Genomic DNA, 21,387 nt, shown 5'->3' with positions numbered 1-21,387 from the left:
GACCTAAACATTTCATCATATGTCGCCTTGTAATTGTGCAGAGCAAACTTCCAACTATCTGTAAGTGCCTATTTTTTTAAAGCTAGTTTGAAGATTTCAAGCCAACTATAAGCCAAAAAAACACATTTCAAATAGACATAGACAGGGTCTGTCTACATAGGTGCACTAGAGGCTCACACTGATGTAAGCAGGAATAGTACATGACTTTAGAGGAAAAGAGAACTTTTTTTCTTATGCTGGAAAATTATCCTAAGCCCATTCAGCACAGATGGTAGTGCCCAAAATGTTGTCTGTCTGAGGGTCTGTAGCAGCATCCCTGCTCCATTTTGCCTGAACTGCCTTCCAAAAGGGTTCAGGTCTCTTCTGCAAGTATATTTGTGCCATCTAGTGGTGACAACGGTTTCAGTGAGCTCATACTTTCAAACAGCACCTAATTTGATCACACATTGGTCTGGAGGAAAAAGCCATATGCATCCAAAGGAGAATGACACTAGACACGAAGTCGCAGTTTAAAGAAAAGTCTTTGAGGCTCCAGTCCTGGGTACTGTTCAGTGCTGACCTCTGCAGAGAGGGTCCTGTGTTTGTACAGAGTCTTACTGCTCTGCTTACAAGACTGTGGTCCTTTGCACAACAAAAAGTTGTACTGCTTACGTCCGCTAGTATAGTGGGGTGCAATTATACCAGTATAAGCATGCTTTTCTTGGCATAGCCTTTTCCCTATACTGAACAGGCAATAAGATGCACTAGTGTGAGGTATAGTACCTGTATACATTAGGTATAAAAAGATATGATTTGACATAGAAACCTAGAAAAGGAGGACTGGAAGGGGTCTCTGGAGGTTATCTAATCCAACCCCCCTCCAGGTACAAAATGACCCCTATCCAAACCATGCCATACAAAGCCATGGTCTAGCTTATTAGACAAACTATGCAATCAACCTCCATACAGCCACAAGACATAACACTCTCACCTGCCACAGGTAAAGCAGAAGGCAACATCAGCCAGTGGTCTGCTGCTGTGAGGGTTGTTAAAATACGCTCCAGAGATCCCAGGAAGAGCGCCGAGCCCCCTGCTACGGAGGAAGGCAAAACCATGCCAATCTCCATGGGGTAAAATTCCTTTCTAACCCCAAATATGGTAATAGGACTGACCCTGAGAGCAGAGGCAAGGCTCTCTAGCCAGCACATAACCTGGTATAACCAGTATAATCTATATAAACCAGTATATCTCGGTATAACTGAGCAATGGTACCAGTGTAACTCTCCAAGCTAGGAGTTGTACTGGTATAACTGATATACCATAAACAAAATCAGTCCCCCCCCTTTTAAAATAGCTACACTAATCCAAAAGCAATGTGTAGACCATACAGTAGTTTGCAGGTGATTAAACTGATGTCTGAAAGACTACTGTGCAGAAGAGTGTTGTCTATTTGGGACCTGTTTCATGGCATGGGTTACCCCAAATTAGTGCATTCAAGCTGCTTCGCAAAGCTTGAACATTGCAGCCACAGTGGAAACACCACTCGAGTTACACAGACTGACTGGTCAGCTGCTCAGAGTGCCAGGAGTAGCAGAGTGATCACGCTTGGTCACTCACACTGCTCTACCTCCTCTGCCTTTCTGATTTCGGGGTTTGTCAATATTGCAAGCCTTCTGCCGGCAGACAGCACCCATCACAGAAAAGATGCACGTCTTGTCTACACCTGCATGGCTCCTCCTGGGATGGTATTCTTCCATGAACAGCCTCTGGGCTCACAGGAGAATGGAGAGGCTCTTCTCCTTCAGCTCTGGGGTACGCAGGTGGACACACACATGTTTTGAGGCCCTGTGATTGATAAATCATCAATTAGTGAGATTTGATTAAAGTAGAAAATTGGAGTGATGTGTGTGTGTACACCACGCACGCATGTTCTGCTAAAACCTGTCATTGAGATATAGGCAACGGCACTAAAATGGAGAAATCTTTGTAAATCCCTGATGGGTGTAATGCCTAATAGTTCAGGTTAAGAAATTATTTAAATAAAAACTAAGTTATTTTGTATGTATAATAAATATTCTTGCACATAGAATCATAGAATAGTAGGGCTGGAAGGGACCTCCGAGGTCATCTAGTCCAACCCCCAGCCTGAGGCAGGATCATCCCTATCCAAATCATCCTGTATAACCCATAGTCTAAACTGTACATAAGACTATTGTCAGTCTTGAAACAACACAGACCTAGCACCTTAACCTGCCACAGGTAAAGCTGGGGAGAACCACAGCAGCCCATGTCCTACTTCTGTGAAATGTTGCCAATAGATGCTCAAGAGATCCCAAGTAGAGGGCTATGCCCCCTGCCACAGAGGAAGGCAAACCCCTTACAGTCCACACCAATCTGATCATGGGGTAAAACTCCTTCCTGACCCCAACCATGGTGATTGGTCTGAAGCTGAGCGCAGGGGCAAGACCCTCTAGTCAGGAACCTCTGGCTTTGGTCCCAGCAGGATCATTGGCAAACCCCAGGCCAAGTCCCCAAAAGGGTTATTTCTCCTTTGCTGTACTAGACACTTACTGGCATCTTTTATTCTCAGCTCCTACAGACATGCAGGGAGCCTGCTCGGATGCGCTGGAAATCCAGTGCATCAGAGCAGACTTGATTAATGAAGTCTGCTGGAGCACAAAAACTGATGCACTCCGGTAGCCTTCTGCATCATGTCTATCAGTGTCCCCGTGTGTCCCTGCGCTGAAAAAATGGTGACAGGTGCACTTTGAAATAAAACACATTCAATGAGCTTTAGTTCAAAGTGCCCCACTGCCATTTTTTCAGCACAGGGATGCTGATACACGTGACATGCAGTTGCTTTTAATTCACATGGCTCACTAATTCAAGTGCCTGGCACCGTGTCCCACAGCACATGTAAAAATGCCCCAAGATTTTCCTTAGCGTGGCTCAAATTTAATTCTGAGACGTCTTTCTTTTTTAGTCTTGGGAGAATAAAACTTCTGCCTGCTGCTTCAGCAGAGAAATATCCTGAAATGGTGGGAAAGGGAGAAAGTAAAAGCTACACACATTCGCAGTATTTGCATTATATTAGCACATACATATGTATTCTTAGCTCAGCACCTTTCCTGCATGTTACATGCACTGCTGCCTGCTCTTTGGTGTACACAGTACATCTGTGCACTGTTCCATACAAGCATTTTAGGGCCATGGGCATGCTGCACTTGTCAGTACAGGCCTCGGCAGCAGATGTGATCCACAATGTCTCTTGGCCCCAGTACGCACTTTGCATTTGTTCCTCAGCTAGACGTGCTCTGCACTAGGGTGCATTTCCCTTTTGAAGAGTGAGGTTATACCCTGCTGCAGCTATAATTCACTCCAGATGCCTCTGAACCTGTCCCCAGGCTGACTGACGCCTTGGAGGAATGGCATGGGTGCACAGACAAGTGAAAAGGGAAAGGGGTTTACTGTGCGTCACTGCTCTGATGTCACCACCTGTATGCATGATGTTATTCCACAATAAACGCAAGTTCAGCCGTGTTACCTCAGCCCTTTTTCGTTGGTGGGTAGGTTGCTCTGGATAAGCTTTCATACACCACGGGGTAAGAGTGCACATGAGTAGTTAACTACAGCGCAGCTCACCGGTAGCATCCCCAGGGATGGGCAAGCACCCAGACACCAACTGAGAGGGGACACAAGATTGGCAGCACTGGCGCTGCCCAGGGTACAAAAGCTGCTTGTTACATCTTGCAGCAAAACCACACCTCTTTTCCTTCACAGTTATTTCTTCATGTGCCTACATCATACATCATATCCTAAGGGCCAGATTTTAGGAGCCTAAAGATACAGAAAGGAACATAAGAGGTTTTAGTAGTGCTTAGGTGTCTAAATCCCATTAGTTCCAATGGGAGTTAGGTGCTTTTGAAAACTTGTCCAGGCCCCTATCTACATCTTTAGGTGCCCTTTGAAAACCTGACTCTCACCCACTGGTCTTCTTAATGGTCTTCTACACTGCCAGAGTGAAGTAAAGGGGTATTCATGTAATGCAAACCCACGTCTCATAATGCCTACCCACTGGTGGATAGTGGTTTGGAGATCCTTCAGGTATTGTTGCATTCGTCTCTTTCAAAACTGGTTATTGCCTTATTTGCCATCCGACAGATTTATCTGGAGTATGTTTTCTCTTTGATCTCTCATATTTTTAATTCTTCAAGGTCTGGCCGGCGCCTGACAGAGAATTAGTTAAACACCAGGGGAATCTACAAAGGCAAGAACTCAGCCTATCCAATGCCAAGCTGCTATCAGGGGCATGACAGAGTGAAGACACGGTATTTGCCCAACCATCACCCCGGCCCCCAATGCTGTGCCTTGCATCACAGGGCAAATATTTACCCAGGGTCTAAACAAAGTCAGCGTTTCAAAATTTTGTTCAAAATACTACATAACCTCCCATCGTTTCCTAGAACTTGGCTCAGTGTAGGAGAGCTCCTCTATCCAGTGCCTATGCCAGCTGCTCTCAGGAGGCAAGGAGAGAGAAAATGAAGCCTCTGTTTTGCTTCCTGCTTTTATTCTTGATTTCTGAAATGCACAGCTTTGATCTCGTCATCGAGGGGATCCCAGATGTAAGTATTTAAACAGAGGGCCCCTTCTTCTGACACTCACGCCCCTGTTGCCTTCAGTGAGCCCACCACTGGGTCTATCGATGACTTCTCTTAATGGTTTTGCCTACTCTGCATTCTCCTTTAAGTTTCTTTTACCCTCCGCTACAATTAAGCCTTGTTGTGTTTCACATACTACCTTGTCTGCTTTCTTAGTGCTGCTCTTTGCTATGGTTTTATTAAACTAGGGGCAGATATTGGCGTGACTCTGGATTACTCAGCCCCAATCCAGCTTCAGTGATCCTGTGCGTGGGCTCAGTACAGATCTCCTAGTAGAGATGGGGCACCATAGACTGCAGTTCCTTGAGGAGAGGAATCATTGGCACATCTTCTCAGCATAATGCAGCACTGTGTAGAGGTACTTAAGTGAGATTGGTACCCAGGGAAGCACAGTGTGTTAGTCCAGGTGTAACATGGCTTTATTGCTTCAGGTACCCAAGCTGGGTAGCTTGGATATCTCTGTAAAGAACTGCATTATCCCATAAAGATATAACCTTGTTTTGCCTTCATCTCAGAATACCATCTGCTTATTACAGTTCTGATCCAAACTCTATTTATTGCGCATATTTCAAACATTGGCAATTAGCAGACAGGGGTGGTATGAATTTCAATGAGCCCTAACTTCCTTCTCAAATAATAATCATAATAACGAGTTAGGAGGAGATACTTTCTCTTTGTTTCTTGGTACGAGGCCTTTAATGACTCAAAGAGATTCTCTCAATTTTGCAGTGTCTGGGACAAAATAATTGGTCTGAACCCTGGCCTGCACACCAAAGAGTGATCAATTTAAGTAAAATCTTAAACTAAATAAGGTATTAAACTAAATAAGGCGCTGGATAGAGTTGGTAGGGGAGACAGTTTCAGTCATGTGGAAGGACGTGTCTCTTTGAGAGAGAATTTCTTCAGAGGGCAGTGAATCAAGGAATCAAACTTTCACCCAGTTCCCCACTTGTATCTAGGAGTAAGTTCACCCTAGCACAAAACTAGAGTAATACAGTAAAAAGTGGGCACACCTACACATGCCGATTTAAGGCACATTAGCCATTTTCAGGCACATTAAGGGAGTGTGTCTACACATGCGGGCCCTTAATTCTTCTTTAAAATGGTGATTTTAGGCTATTAACGCCTAAATTCAATACCTGCAAAAAAGTAGGTATCTGATTTAGGTCTGAATAACTAAAGCGCCTTAATGCACATGTAGATGTGCTAAGGTGCATTAACGCTGTGTATGTCAATTGACTTGGGACTAACCTTACTCCCAAATTGGTCTGCACATTGCATTAATGTGCATGTAGATGTGCACCTAAATTGCCTTGATGCATATTAGGCAAATATGCATTAAGTTTAGGTAAACGTAAAAGCACGTGTAGGCACGCCCAATGAGATTACATCAAAATGATGACTGAAAGGAGATATAATTGTTCCCTTTGAATAAATCAGGGAAGTAAGATCAAGAAAGAAGGCAAGCTATTTAAACTAAAGGACTATCTTGATCCATGTACAAATAGGTATATTATATTTTCTCACATATAGCACATACCTTTTTCCTAAAAACCAGCTGTTGGAAATTGAAATGCACTTAATATGTGAGAAATATGGTAATAGCAGATTCTGCCACTTACCAGCTGAAACCAAAAGTAAAATCTTTAGTGATCTGCAGGGACCAGAACAATGAGAGGTCCCAGTACCCGAGGTGCTGATACTCAATTGCTTACTAATAGGAAAGATCTTTTTTTAATTCATTCTTCCTTTCAAGAACAAGGTGCTTTCTATATTCCAAAGCATATTGTATATGAGAAAATACAGTAAATCTGTCATGACTAAACTTAAAAAGCACTTGATTCTGGAAGAGCCTTCTAAAGGGAGGAGTGGGGCAAACACCCAAATAATTTTAGGATTTGGTTCAATGTGTTTGTGAATGGGGTGATATGACATGTGATAGCAGAGGATGGGACGTGATGACCCAAGAAGTCCCTTCTCATTCCAACCTGAAAGCTACAGAAGTGGCTTAATTATGCTCTTCTGCATAGCATCCATTCTGTTATCTTCAATGCATTACTACTTCTGAAATAGAAATCTCTGATCTTGAGATCTCCCCTAATGTGAATATTAAAACTATTTCCCTGAGTCTCCTTTTGTCTCCTACAGAATCTGGAGAATTTACGTAACCTGGAGGTCGACGGATTCCTTTCAAAGCTGATGGCAGGAAGTGGCAGGTACCAGGTACAATAACCATAAAATCTTAAGAAGCCTAAGGAGGGAAGGTGACAGTACACTACAAATAACAGTAATGACACACATGTGGTTAGCCTCATGCATGGGGAAAGTGCCTTAGACTTCAACAGAGTTTGCCTGTGTGAATCTGGTCACAGACTTGAGGCCAAACTGTCAATGGGGAAGACACTAGTGATGGAATAAGGAGCCTACCAGTCCTACTGTAAGGCCCCTGGTTCATATGTACCTTAGGTAAAGCTTGGTTTTACCTGTGAAATAAGCTGGTGCTGATAGAGTTGGTAGAGCAATTAGCTCGGTAGAGCTGGTCAAAGTTTGTTAAAATGTTGTACATATTGTGCAGATCGTTTTAGTCTGTCATGTATTAAAACAGATCAATTTTAAAGTGTTTTCTCTGGGATAGTTAAGTGAAATGTTTCTTGTGATTGACAAAATGGTAATTTAAAAAAAAAATAGTTTTTTAATTTCAAAATATTTTTAATTAACCTTTTCTCTTTGGAAATCGAAAATATGGCTTTGATCTTGTAAGCACTTACAGACATGGTTAACATCATGCATGCATGCAAAAATGTCTCTGAGTAAAATGGAATCACCTGTGGTGGGGAAAGTTAACTTACATGGGCTTGATTATCATTTCCCCGGAGGCTCTTTTATGATGATCAGGCTGCAAAAGAAAGCTTTATATTGGGTATAAATATAATTTGCTCACACTTTTAAGTTCCTTTTCCACTGTCAGAGTGACAAAAAGGGACGTTAGTGCAAAGGAAAATCAGGTCAATGCATATTTGCAGATTTAGAGCCTATATGACTTAGGCCTGGTCTAGACCCTGTGTCAGCATAACTGTTGATTGGGGTAATTTTTTCCCAATACGGTTATAGTAATATAACCGATAGCATGAATATAGTCATGCAGGGGTCTTGAACCAGTATATGTTATTCATCTGCAATCAGAATCACCATTCTCTTTGACCCGTGGGATAACAGATGAGCTGAGGCAGACAGTAGATAACCAGTGTGCGATGATGACACCAGTAGGCCATGCAGTTGCATCTCCATTCACAGCTCCTCACTTCTCTGCATCTCACAAATTAAGGCAGCGGAAAACAAAGGTTTTGAAAATGCAGGATTGGCATCCTTTGTAACATGTCAGGAACCGTGATCTCCATTGAAACCCAGGCAAATGCCACAAAAAGCTTTCTAACAAAGTTTGTCACACCAAATTGGTCACAGTTCACTGGTATCTCCACTTACCCAGCTGTCGAAGTGAGCGATAAACCAGAAAGCATGCTTGCAAAGTGACATTCATTTATAGTCAGATTCTTTATTTCAGGAGTGGCAAATCCAGGTTACTGGCTACTGATCTTTGATGTCTTGTGAGGTACCATAAAGCCAAAGTTTTCCAGAGTGACTACTGATTTTTCATGTCTCCATTTCTTGGGTATCCAGCTTAAAGACAATTAAAAGAGGTCTGTGTTTCAGAGAGCTGGTACTCAGAGCTATCTATGAATGAGATTCCCTCTTAAGGTCTGTTAAGGTAAACAGCCAGAAATTCAGGGGCTCAGTCTCAGTAATCACTTTAAGAAATCTTGGCTATGAGTTTTTTGTTTGACCTAGAAACTTTTCATAGACATTCATAGACATTCGGGATGGAAGGGACCCCGGAGGATCATCGAGTCCAGCCCCCAACTTAAATCCATCTTGCCCTCCATACCCTTACTACAACCAGTGGGAACTTGGTAGCAGTTGTTGCCTTTGTACAACTTCATTGGCCAGCTGTTGCCTCATACAACCATAACTGGAAGTGATTGGGATTTGAGCCACATGACCAAAGTTTGTTGAGTTTGGTTCATGATGCCACAACACCACCGTGGAAGAGATGAAAAACAAAACATGGATCTAGTGAAGAGCAACACTTGAATCCAGCGTCTGAAGAGGTTCAAAATACAAATGAAGAGCCACATTTTGAACGTGGTCTCTACTTTATCAGCGGCATAAATCCAAAACTTCAGATCTACCCACCACCAATCTTAGAGACATCCAAAATCCGGATCAGGATGTTTCAGCTGGAGGCCATCTCTAGCTACCTGCAGCATTTCCCAATAAAAACTTAGGTCATATTTATTCACAGTCAGAAAGTAAGTTTCTCTACCTGTAATCCTTTAAAATATCTGAATAGGCGGGACATCATCTATTCTACCCAGATTTATATCTGTTGCATAGATTCCTCTGGCTACTCAAGCACCAGTTAACCCAGCACAGATTGAATAACTTGAACCTGTATCAAACGTCACAAAAAACCCAAACCATTTTGAGATTCTTCTATATTTTCTGCCTTCTCCCTCATCTTGAGTCTCTGTCATATACAGGCATACCTCGGAGATATTGCGGGTTCGGTTCCAGACCACCGCAATAAAGCGAATATCGCAATAAAGCGAGTCGCACGAATTTTTTGGTTTCCCAGTGCATATAAAAGTTATGTTTACACTATAGTGTAGTCTATTAAGTGTGCAATAGCATTATGTCTAAAAAAACAATGTACATACCTTAATTAAAAAATACTTTATTGATAAAAAATGCGAAGTGAGCAAATGTTGTTGGAAAAATGGCGCCGATAGACTTGCTCGACACAGGGTTGCCACAAACCTTCAATTTGTAAAAAACGCAATATCTGCGAAGCGCAATAAAGCGAAGCGCAATGAAACGCGGTATGCCTGTATTTGAGGTTTATATTTGGGAAAGTTAAGAGCTATGATCGGATTAGCCACCAGATGTCACTGCTGCTTGACCGAAATTCCAATTCCTGCTATTTTCATGTGGCAGTAAAAAAAAATAGTTTCTTAATGACCATTATTTCAAGTTTATAGTGGAAAATGTTGATAAAAATCATGCAAAATAAAAAAATATATATCATTTTGGTTGAAATGTTCCACCAAGTTTCAAATTTTCTTAGAAACATGAAAATAAATATATTCGCCAGAAAACCTCAAGATTTGTGTTTTTCTCCCAAAAAGGCTTCTTTGGGGAGAATATGTCACTTTTTAGCTAGAAAGTGTGGTGAAATAATTCAGAGTTTTTCTGGGGAAGCAGATGCCTCTCACGAAACAAGCAAATGGGCAAAAGAAATGTAACATTTTGCCAAATGCTCAATTTTCCCACAGAAATCATTCCAATGGAAACATTGTCTTCAGCCCAGGTTTTGGTTTTGAAAACACCTAAGTCCCAGAGGCAGGCTTTCAACCAGGTCTGATTGGTCTCACGCTCCTAAATCACCCGGGAGCTTTTGAAAATACCACATTTAAATATAAGAAAGAAGTCAAATGGGACCCTGAAAACTCAAATGAAGCGACGTGACTTGATTCTGAGCATTTTGTGAAAGTGTATCTATGCAATGGGCAACGGACTCATTTTTCAGTGGTTAATTGATCTTTATTACAGTCTGAATTTTCAGGCGTGCTGAAGTCTCACCCTTCATTTCTTTTTTTTCTTTGTCAGAGAAGCGCATCGGACGAGCACTCTGGAGAGTCGGTGAGTTTTCACTTCTGTGGAAAAAATAAAAGGACAACATGATTTTCCAGTTAATCATTCCCTGGAAATCAATCCCTCTGTTTGTTCTGCTCTTTGGTTGTATCACTGATCGGGTATTCACCTGCTGTCTTTGAACAGTTGAGTGCTTACACAATGCTCTTCCACAGTGATTCATACCACCTACCATGGTTGTCTAGATTGTACTGATGAAGGAATAAGCAATAATAATAATAGCAATGTGCCCCTCTTCTCCTTCAAAGGCAAATGTTTTATAACCTTCAGATCCAACCAGGCTCTTCTCCTATTTCCAGTCCTACATCTCAACCACCTGCCAGGTTCAATCCAGTCTGTGCCATGCCTCCACCCGCTCTTGTTTCAGGTTCATCTTCAAAAGCAAAAGGCTTGTCAATCCTCATCCTCTCTTACAGGATGTGTTAATGAAATAAATAAAAGGCTTGCTGCCTATGCTTGAACCGTAGCGGCTTACATTAAAGGAGTGATTCTCGAGCAATCAGTAACACTCATGCAGAAGGCTGCCAAGATATTCTTTGTTACCTTTCGACCAGGCTTATTTGTGTGTGTTGAATAACAGGATTAAGATACAGTTAACTATTGCTCAGAAATGAAAATAGTGCCCATGCATCTGTTGGCAAAGACAAAACCATATAGGAAAGGAGGTGGGAACTTTACTAACCACCAAAAAACATGGTGGTCTTCCTCCTAGGCCAAGAAACTCATTTAGGAAGCAACCAACTGTAGGTTACTTGGCTCTAACCACTGTGTTGAAACTTCTCCACCTGCATCAGTCTAGTGCAGGGGTGGGCAATTATTTTGGGCAGAGGGCCGCTTACTGAGTTTTGGCAAGCCATTGAGGGCCACATGACAAGCAGCCCAGGGCAGATAAATATTAATTTACTAAATTTTTTAGGGGCCCCGTGGGCTGGATAGAATGGCCTGGCGGACCACATCCGGCCCCCAGGCCACATTTTACCCACTCCTGGTCTAGTGTCTTGCATTACTCCTTCGTCAGCCAAACTTGTCTCAGATACCTGAGATGCACAAGACTTTTCTGTCCTATCTGGGTGCCTTTTTGTGAGGAAGTGTGGCTGAATACAAGCACTACGTTCAGCAGGGGATGGATTTGGTGCCTAAGTTATTCTACGGACATATGTCCCAACTTTGGAAAATGCTTTGTTCCACGGCAGACGGACGACAGTGACAAGATAGGTATTTACAGCTACAAAGTCCAGTCCACGATCACGTCGCGTCTGGCCAGCACAATGATCCAGAGCAAAGTGGTGAATAATGCTAAGCATCCCCAGCACCTGGTGTTTGAGGTGCAGATCCCCAAAGGAGCCTTTATTGACAACTTTACTATGTAAGTAGCAGCAGTCGTGGCCGTTGTACGGGGGGGGGGGTCAATGAATGAATAAAAACACAGTGGGAGGGAAAACATCCCTAAATCTTTATCTTATGTAAAATGCTATTTATTGGTTAACCTTTCGTCTCTCTTATTTAATGCAAAAAATTCCACCGGATCATAAGTAGGTTTCATTTGACTTGATTTTTCATTAAACTAAAGGAAGCCCCTCTTCACTTTCACAATGGTCTCTATTAGGATCTACCTGTGCTTCTTTTCCTCAGGGATGTCAATGGAATAACATTTACCAGCTCCATTAAAGAAAAATCTGAAGCCAGGAGAATGTATGCTCAAGCCAGAGCCAAAGGCAAAGCTGCTGGAATAGTGAGGTGAAAAGCTTTCTCCTCTTTATTAGCCTTTCATTTGGTTAAAATCTCACTTTATTCTTCCCTGATGGAGAGATTATTCCCTTTCCTGACAGCAGTGTATGATGCTAACATAATACATGTGTAATGGCCCTACTCTGGGAAATCACTTAGACACATGCTTAATTTTAAACCCATGAACAGCCTGCTGAACACTGTGCTAAAGTGCTTTGCTGGAGTGCAGGCTATGCGTTATATAGTTGTATATAAGTTTATTATGAGCAGCTTGTACGCTACAAATATGGGGGGAAATTCATCACTGTGCAGTGGCCAGCATGATGTCTCTGCACCATTTAGGTCCTATTTGAAGAGTTTACCTGGGAGATAAGTGGTGCACAGCACTTGTGCTGGCTTGAGAGATTGCTCAAGTTCAGTGGCAGCTTCACAACTAGGTTCCAGGAGGCTTGGTTCAGGTTTCTGGACAACAGGACCATCACCTTGTTTTTCCTTTTCAAGGCAGAGAAACTGGTCGCCTGCAAATGCAAGATAGGGGCTGACACTGCACTACCCAAATCTCAATCCTGGGGTGGGTTTGAAATGGCATGGAGTTTTGGATGGGAGGAATTCAGTTCCAGGTTTTGATTATTGGATGATACATGGTGTAGACTGGGGCACTTTGCAAACTTCAGATCTACCTCTGTGAGTCTTGACTCAAAACACAGCAAAAAAAGAGCTGCTTGAAAACTCATTGGGAGCATGTCAGTAGAGATGATATTTTGTTTAGGAACAACAGGTGAAGCAAAGCATTTTGAGAAAGCTGAAACACCCCTCCAGGAAGAGGAACATTTGGAATGTTTTTTGGTTTGTTGGTTTTGAAATGACTTGTTTCTGCATTTATTTTTATATTACATGACACGTTACAGTCAAAATCAGAAAAGTGGTTTTTTTTGATTTGGCCTGAAATTTTTTTTTTTAAATTACACTGTATGGGAAATTAAGTGTGTATACATACACATGTATACGTATACATACACATATATACATATGCATACATACATATATGTGTATATGTATATATACACTCCCACACATATATACACAAGACGCACACCCATATATGTATGATCTTTCTGGATTGAAATAAAAAAGACAATTTCAGAAAGTTATATAGTCTGGTGGAAAAAAGAATTCTGACTCTGCTCAGCTTTGCTGTTTGTGTCCCTGGTTTTGCAACACAAAACCAATGATAACAAGAAAGCCATGGCCAGATCACTCAAATCACTCTAGACATACCCTGTTCATATATAGTCCTTCTAAAGCACTTGCCTTTCCTGGGGAAAGGCTACTTGGCTAAATGGACTGTTAATCTAAAACAGTTTGGCCCTCTTTGGGCACGTCTACATGTGACGTAATAAACTCCGACACAGTTTGGGCCAGAGTTTATTGTTGCCAAGTGTTGCATCTACACGTGTGCCTGGGACTGCAGCATGTTGAGCCAGGTCACGGCATCTCTGACTGGCAGGGGACCCCAAGGCTCAGCCTGCTAGCCCACGTCTGCTCTTGCCCAGCTCAGTGTGCTGTGGAGGAACTGGCTGGGACACAAGGGTCCTTCAGTGCAGAGCTAGCTGGCGGGCAGCCCCCACTCTGTAGCATCCTTGTGACTCACCCAGCCACCTCGACATCTGCATGTGTGGTGCTGCAGAGTAAAAAAACCCTGCAGCAGGCTAGTACTTGTAAATATAAGTACTACCCTGCTGCAGAGTTTATTAGTTTCCTGCGGCCTAAGAGAGCTGCACATGTAGGTGCTGAGATGTTTATGGCAGAGCTAGTTAAGCAACTCCACAGTAAATGTCTCAGTAGATGTGCCCCTTATGTTCTTATATTCATGTTCCTCTGGAGCAGTAGTTCTCAGCCAGGATGCTGCAGCGCCTTGGAGAGACCCTTTCACAGGTGCTGTGATCACAGCCAGGTAATACCCCATATGCCTGGTGGAGAACCGGGCTGGGCATATATGCTCTCCTGCCCTGTTAGGGGTCTCCAATAAGCCTAAAGCAGGGAGGAGAGCCGGCTTCTGATGCAGCCCTTCCCAACCTGCTTTCCCCTCCACCCCCATCAGCAAAAAGTATACTTAACTCATTTTTCCACTGTCAATTTGACAGTGTTACTAAGTTAATATAGGCCAGCTCCTGCAGTAGATATATATTTTAAGCCACCTTGGATTCGGCTGAGCTGGGCTTTTAGTAGAAAGCAAGCGTTTTAAGTTGTACTGGTCATCATGAGTTTCTTGTATGTAGGGGCTTGCTGCACAGTGATACCATTTTATGTTCTGAAAACCTTTCAGGAGCAATGCCCTTGACATGGAAAACTTCAGAACAGAAGTGAATGTGCCAGGAGGAACAAAGGTCCAGTTTGAAATTCATTATCAAGAAATGATTCGGAGGAGATTGTCATCTTATGAGCACACTATCTCTCTGAGACCCGGGCGACTGGCAAAGCACCTTGAGGTAGAGCAGACAGCTAAAGGGTTGTGTGTTTGCTACTCAGAGCATGGCAAGTAGCTGACAGTTGTTTGAATGTCTCAGAAAAGATGAGCACTCATGACCAGGGATCCTGGTTTTCTTGGATTTTAAAAAATCCACAATTGTCGGTTAAAAAAAACCAAAGTAACCCCAAATCCACATTTTCCATGATTAAAATGAAACACCACCTTATATATATCTATGTAGTAGTGGTGCTTCATTTAAATCACAGAAAATGTGGATTTGGGGTTACTGTTTTTTAACTGAAATTTAGGGATTTTTTTAAAGCAGAGAAAACCAGGATCCCTGCTCACAGTTCCTACAGTGTGCACTACTGAACAGTTATACACAGCTCATAGCTCCTTACTTATATGAATCATGCAAGCAAATGGGGATGTCTTATATGAGGAAGACAAACAGGAGTTCCCCTTTATTTTGAATGCTACCCCCAATTACAGAGAGAAGTGTCCTGCAGGCACAACTAATATTTTGCACTATAAATCTTTCCCCTAAGGTCACTGGGTTTTGACTCAGGCCTTGAACTGCAGTGTATGAGATCCTTTTGACTGAAGACCTAAATTGCTCCTGAATCCAGCTGCCAGACTCCTTGCCTGATTTCTTACCCAGTAGGAAAACCAGAAAGGGCTTAGCCCCAATCTTGGGACAAGAAGGGGAAACAATTTCTGTCCTAGTCTCTGCACACACTCCAGAGGTGGGAAAAGCAGCTCATTTTCCCCACTAAATGCTTGACACCATAAGCTTCCCATTGAGTCTTCCCCCTGACAGTGGGACAAGAAGGGGCAGTGACCCAGGGTCTCTGCTGGTAGCTTGGATCCAGAGGCTAATGTGAGGAAGGGTATGTAGAAGGAAGGGCAGAAGTGGACCAATTTTTTCTCCTCCAGTAAAAGTAGGATAAGGCCTCCCATTCAACTTCCTAGTTAGAGGTGGGGGAGAGGGTAAGGAGGAGCAGTATTTACTAAAACTGTGTTGTCTTGGTCTGTTTTAATCACGGTTTGAACCCTGCCCGTGGTAAGACTGGGTCCATTCCTAAGGCAACATTCATATGGGCCAGGATCTGCCTTGAACACAATCAGTGGAGGGGTTTCATGAGTCATGGGTGTGGGTATAATTCAGCTCCACTCTCACTGTCCTCCCCTCTTGCCTTTAGGTAGACATCCGGATTATTGAGCCTCAAGGACTTCGGTATGTGCATACTCCTAACACACTGGGAGATCACTTTGATGGACTCACTACCTTGTCAAAGGGAGAGAAAAAGGTAATGGTCAAAGCAGGAGTTGATCTCAGGGAACATTTTCTCACACAGGGTATACGATTCTCTCAGTATTTGCTGGGACCATGAAAAAACAATTTCATGCTCACCACAAAGAAAGGACCGTTAAAGGGGAGATCTGCCTTGCAAAATGCAGACTGTTGATGCTACCACTCTACCTTTAAATAGGGTTTGGGGCCTGAAAAGGAGGAAGTGTCAGACACTCTATGAAGTCCAAGAGGCAATGTTATTATGGTTCCTCATTTCATGAGGGTCAAGTGCAGCCAAAAATACAGTTAAGAACTGAATTATCTGCATATTCAGCAAAAGACTCCAGATTTAGCAAACAGCGGTGCAAATGCACACTGAATAATGTGCAAATGTACATGCAAATATGTTGGTGAAATTCAGTCCACAGTTGGATTCAATCATTTTAACTCTTTTCTGTTCATATCGACTTCTATCCAAAAGAACAGGAGTACAGGCTTAGTAGTAATTATAGTTGTATTATTACTGCTAATGATTTGGTTGTTCCAATAATGGGCCAATGTTAGATGTGCAAACACAGGACAGAGGTGGCACTTGTTCCTAAGAACTTACCATCTTAATACTGGCATGCACAAACAAAAATATTGAAAATGTATTATTGACTGTATGATAGCCCTTGTTTTCTTTTTAAATGAATGCAGCCAGGAAAAAAAAAACAATACCATGGGTGCATCTAGACAAGATGAGCCTGGCGCAGCCCTCCAGCCTGCAGCCCTCCCGGGGGGCATGTAGCAGCAAAAGCTGCACCCCCCCAACCCGTACCCCCCTGTCCCGCACCCTGCGCCCTGCACCCACTCCCATTTCCCACCACTTTGCTGCCTGCTGCAGCCTTGGGAGCTGTCGATGGGCTGTGCCGCACCCTTTCCCTAATCCCAGCCTCACTCCCTCCCTGCCTCAATGCCATGGGAACATATCCCTGTTTTTTACATTATAAAGTGAGTTTGCTTTATGTGAATTCAATTTATGCGCCAGTCTCCAGGAATGCATGTGCCACATAAATCAAGGGAAACCTGTATCTAGCCTCTCTTTAAATGATTCCATGGTCATCCAAGGTATGTTTTTGCAGTGAAGTCACATTTTTTGTTTCTCATTTCAAGGCCCACATCTCCTTCAAACCAACACTGGCCCAACAGCGAAAATGCCCCACGTGCTCCTCCACGGCAGTAGATGGGAATTTTGTGGTGCAGTATGATGTGAATAGAGAAAAGGCGGCTGGGGAACTAGAAGTAAGTTCATTCTGTTCATATCTGCTGCTGTTTGACCGGCAACAGAAACCTAAGACTCACCATGGCAGAGGAGAAGATCCTAGGACCTCTCTCTGGTACTTTCTGCTTTCTACTAGGGTGGAACGAAGCACTGGCAGAACATGACCAACAGATGAGAACTAAAGGACAATGAAAGGGCAAGGAGGATTGTAGGCAAACAGAAAAGAGGGCATGTCTGTATGTGCAGTTAATGCTCAGAAAGCTTACTGCACAGTGAAATACTGCACAGTGGCCATGTCTACATGAGGTGCTGAGTGAACGGTAGCCCAACATTACTACACAGTAGTGTCTTGTGGCAAAAACTGTAATGCAGTGCTACTGCACAGTAGTATTTGGCTACTGCACAGGAGTGTCACAAAAAGGCATTCACTGGCAATACTGCGCAGTAACTTGGGTTACTGTGCATTTGTTTAATACTTGTTTATACACAAGTACTATAAACAAGTGTATAAAATAAGTACTAAACAAATGCACAGTAACCCAAGTTACTGTGCAGTAGCATCTCATGTAGATGTGGCTAGTAAGCTTTCCCTAAGTTAATGTCTAGACGTGCACCTGCTAGAAGAAAATTTGCTCCAGACAGGAGCAGTTCAGGGCAGGGATACTCTTGTCCTGCTTTGCTACTATATGGCCACATGGGGGAGATCTAGGCCCCCCTGGGTGCCAGCCCCAGGCTGGCAGAGGGCACTGAGGTCAGGCCTGGGTTCGGGTGGGGTGGGGGAAGCTATCCTGCATCTGGGATAGCTGCCTCAATCCCACCCCTACCCCAGGCAGCTGCCTGCTGCCCAACTCTGGTCATGGAGCTCTGGGCAGGGACAATGTCTGCTGCCCTCACAGCAGGCAGCTCCCAGCCCCTGGCTCCGAGATCAGACCTGGGGCTGTGACATTGCCCTCCCCCCGGGAGCTTTCTGTTGCTGGAGCTGGCTCTGATTGGGACAGGTCCCAAGGGAGGGGGAGATTGTCCCAGGCCCTGGCTCCAATCTTGGAGCTGGGAGCCAGAGCTGCCTGCTGCGGGGGCAAGGGGACATTGTTGCTGCTCCTGCTCTGCGATCGGAGCCAGCCCTGGCAGCAGGCAGCTGCCCAGGGAAGGGGAGAGTTCTTCCATGCCCTGCTGCCTGGGAGCAATTTGCTCCTGGTCAGCTATGTAACCATGCACTATCGTGCAGCAGCTACTGCATGGTAAACCTACTACCTGTGTTTACGGGTAATAGGAAACCGCACAACAAACTAATCTACTGTGCAGTAGCTCTTGCAGACGGTTATATAGTGACACTTTATTGAGCAGTAAATTAGTCTATTGTGCAGTAAAGCGTCTCATGTAGACACACCCAGAGTTATCTAAATTCTGATTTGACCAAAAGTCCTAATGAAAATGGTAACAAGGACAGAACAGACTTCTTATCTTGTCTGAAACCCATCATTTTTCACCTTGTAGTGCTTTCTCCAGCACCATTCAGAGGTCCTCAATCAGACAAAAGAGTAGTAGAACATTGTATGGATGCATCAAAATATGGCAAAGTGGTACTGCATCAGCTTTGTGCTGACACCCACTTCGGTTGAATCATTATGGATGGGTAAACTCATGTAAACCCTGCTCTTGCATGCCAATGCAGGGCTGTCCCCAAATGGGTAGTGAACTGAGTTCTGTTCTTTCTGGCGGAAATGGACAGCGCAGACAGAAGTGCAGCTCCGTGCTGTAACTGAGAAGGCTTTGCAGCAAGCGCTCTGAGTTACAACGGTCCCCCGGACCAAACAGAGGTTCATTGATGGTTCCAGCAGGGAGGGGAATCTTGCTGCTAGCTACAGCCGGTTTCCCCTAGCCATGGCCCCTCCTCTCCCACAGCCTGTCCCTGTTTTCCGAATGGGAAGGGGGGAAGGGAGCAGGGGGAAGCTCATTCTAGGGGGGCCCCAGCTGGCGCTGGAGGGTGGAGTGGGTGAATTGGAGCCCCCACACCTCAGGGGGGCTCCAGTATACTCACCCACCCTTCAGCAGGGGCGGAAAAAAACCCAGACTGAACTGCCTCCACTCCCTTTCCCCCCTCCCACTCTGAAACCAGCTCAGAGGCTGGCAGACACAAGTTACAGAAGATGCTATACTTTGAAATGTCTTCATCTGAATCTGAATGCAGGGTCAGATCATTGCCCAATCGGCCATTTTTTAAGTGGTCTGCAGCCATGCGCTTGTGTTTAGTCATGACTATAGACCGCTTTCTGTGGCCATATTGGGTGAAAATTGTCACTACTGTCTGTGCCCTGACCAGTGGTGCTCACATACTGTACAATGATTGTGAATGCAATCTAAAAGGATGTCTCTGACGTGGACCTGCGTAACTTCTTGGTTTATGATCAAAATATATTAAGTTGCAGTTCAGTACTGATAATATTCAGAACTCCAAATAGCCAAGCTCAGTCCATTAATAAAAAACAAATTCTGCACTTAAAAATCAGGTGTATTACAAAGCTGTTACCTCACGGAAGAGTCCTGCCCTAAAAACTACCTCTCAAAGGCACCCAATATTTAATGCTGCCTGGTTTCCACCAAGTAGTAGGAATTTCAATGCCGTTCCTAAAGTGGCTTAACAGGTTTTCACCAAGCCTTATCTTTCTTTTAGCCAAGGTATCTCAAATTCAGCAAACAAATAATTTACTTATGCTAACTAATTCCCTATTTTGAATATCAGTAGAGCCACTTTGCTAGTCTCACTATAAATTCTCATGGCTGGAATGTTGCAATTCAAGACTAGTGAAGGAAGAAAGCATTCTTTGACTTTGGTTCACAATTATACACTTACCTTGAGTACAAATATTTGCGGAATATAAAGCATTGATTAACGAACTGAAAGAAGAATTTGTCTGGGGAAGAAGAATAAAATCTTTCATTTCGTTAATTGTCTTGCGACACAGAATCTTTACAAGGTCTCAAGTTACTGGAATTTTTATTTTGCAGGTTTTTAATGGCTATTTTATTCACTTCTTTGCTCCTGAAAATCTGGATCCTCTGCCCAAAAACATCTTATTTGTTATTGACGTCAGTGGCTCAATGTGGGGCCTGAAAATGAAACAAGTAAGTCTTTGATTTCTACAGCCAAAAGGACTTGCCTTTATGGCCCCTTGCTATACCTAGGTATTGCTTTTCTGACTGGTACTGCTCTTTCCAGCTTTAGAAATCAGAGACAGATCATCACTAAAAGTGACTAGGTCAGATCTTTAAATATTCAATCGAAGTCCTGCTCCAGTGTTTTCCTGAGTAAAGGACATCAGAATTTGACCCACCGTATTTAATAACCTTGTTTAAATGTTTTACAACACGGATGTTGTCATTTGAATAGCACTTAGCTCTTGAGCAATACTTTTCAAGCAGAGATATCAAAGCACTGGGCAAAGACATCCACCTCATTCCTACAGATACGATACCACTGGGCACTGGTGGGGTCTCTGCTGGACTGTGCACCGAGTTTGTGGGCACCAGATTTCATGAAAGATGAAAACAAGTTGGAGAGAATCCAGAGAACACTAACTAGAATATGGGGGTTTAGAAAATGTAACTAGCAGGGGGGAAATGAGAGCAGTGGATTAGTTAAGTCTAGAAAAGAAGGCTTGGGAGCACGTGATGAATCTCTAAATATGTCAAGAAATTTTTATAAAGAGGACAGTGGAAAACTACTGAGCAATGACTGTTCTCAAAGTAATTGGTTTAGAGAAAAAAACATTTGGGTTAGATATGGGAAACACCTTTCTAACTGTACAAACACTTATGGTTTCATAGTTTCATAGTTAGTAGGGTCAGAAGGGACCTGAGCAGATCACCAAGTTCAACCCCCTGCCGTGGCAGGAAAGAGTACTGGGGTCAAACGACCCCAGCAAGGTGATTGTCAAGCCTTGTCTTAAAGACCCCCAGGGTAGGAGCCAGCACCACTTCCCTTGGAAGTTGGTTCCAGATCCTAGCCACCCTGACCGTGAACTAGCGCCTCCTGATGTCTAGCCTGAATTTACCCTCTGCCAGCTTGTGACCGTTATTCCTGGTCACTCCTGGTGGTGCTCGAGGGAACAGGGACTCCCCCAGTGCCTGCTGGTCCCCCCGACTAGTTTGTAACAGGCCACTAGATCCCCCCTCAGCCTTCTCTTGTGGAGGCTGAACAGGTTCAGGTCCCGTCGCCTCTCCTCAT

The 21,387-nt window shown here is 43.6% G+C and overlaps 1 protein-coding gene across 1 annotated transcript in view; it reads left to right on the top strand.

The window, feature by feature from the left end:
• Positions 1-4,424: 4,424 nt before the first annotated feature.
• ITIH2 (inter-alpha-trypsin inhibitor heavy chain 2) overlaps positions 4,425-21,387 on the top strand; it is a 46,428-nt gene continuing 29,465 nt past the window's right edge. Inside the window, exons 1-9 of the mRNA XM_019509601.1 lie at positions 4,425-4,601; positions 6,786-6,860; positions 10,362-10,394; positions 11,600-11,772; positions 12,039-12,143; positions 14,461-14,623; positions 15,807-15,914; positions 17,054-17,182; positions 20,169-20,285. Of these exons, the coding sequence (XP_019365146.1) occupies positions 4,518-4,601; positions 6,786-6,860; positions 10,362-10,394; positions 11,600-11,772; positions 12,039-12,143; positions 14,461-14,623; positions 15,807-15,914; positions 17,054-17,182; positions 20,169-20,285 (987 nt within the window). The 5' untranslated portion in view covers positions 4,425-4,517. The remainder of the gene's footprint in view (positions 4,602-6,785; positions 6,861-10,361; positions 10,395-11,599; positions 11,773-12,038; positions 12,144-14,460; positions 14,624-15,806; positions 15,915-17,053; positions 17,183-20,168; positions 20,286-21,387) is intronic.

The sequence above is a fragment of the Gavialis gangeticus genome, unplaced genomic scaffold, assembly GCF_001723915.1.
Source record: "Gavialis gangeticus isolate Ggan-Ray unplaced genomic scaffold, GavGan_comp1, whole genome shotgun sequence".
NCBI lineage: Eukaryota > Metazoa > Chordata > Crocodylia > Gavialidae > Gavialis > Gavialis gangeticus.
This window is presented reverse-complemented; position numbering and strand designations above follow the sequence as displayed.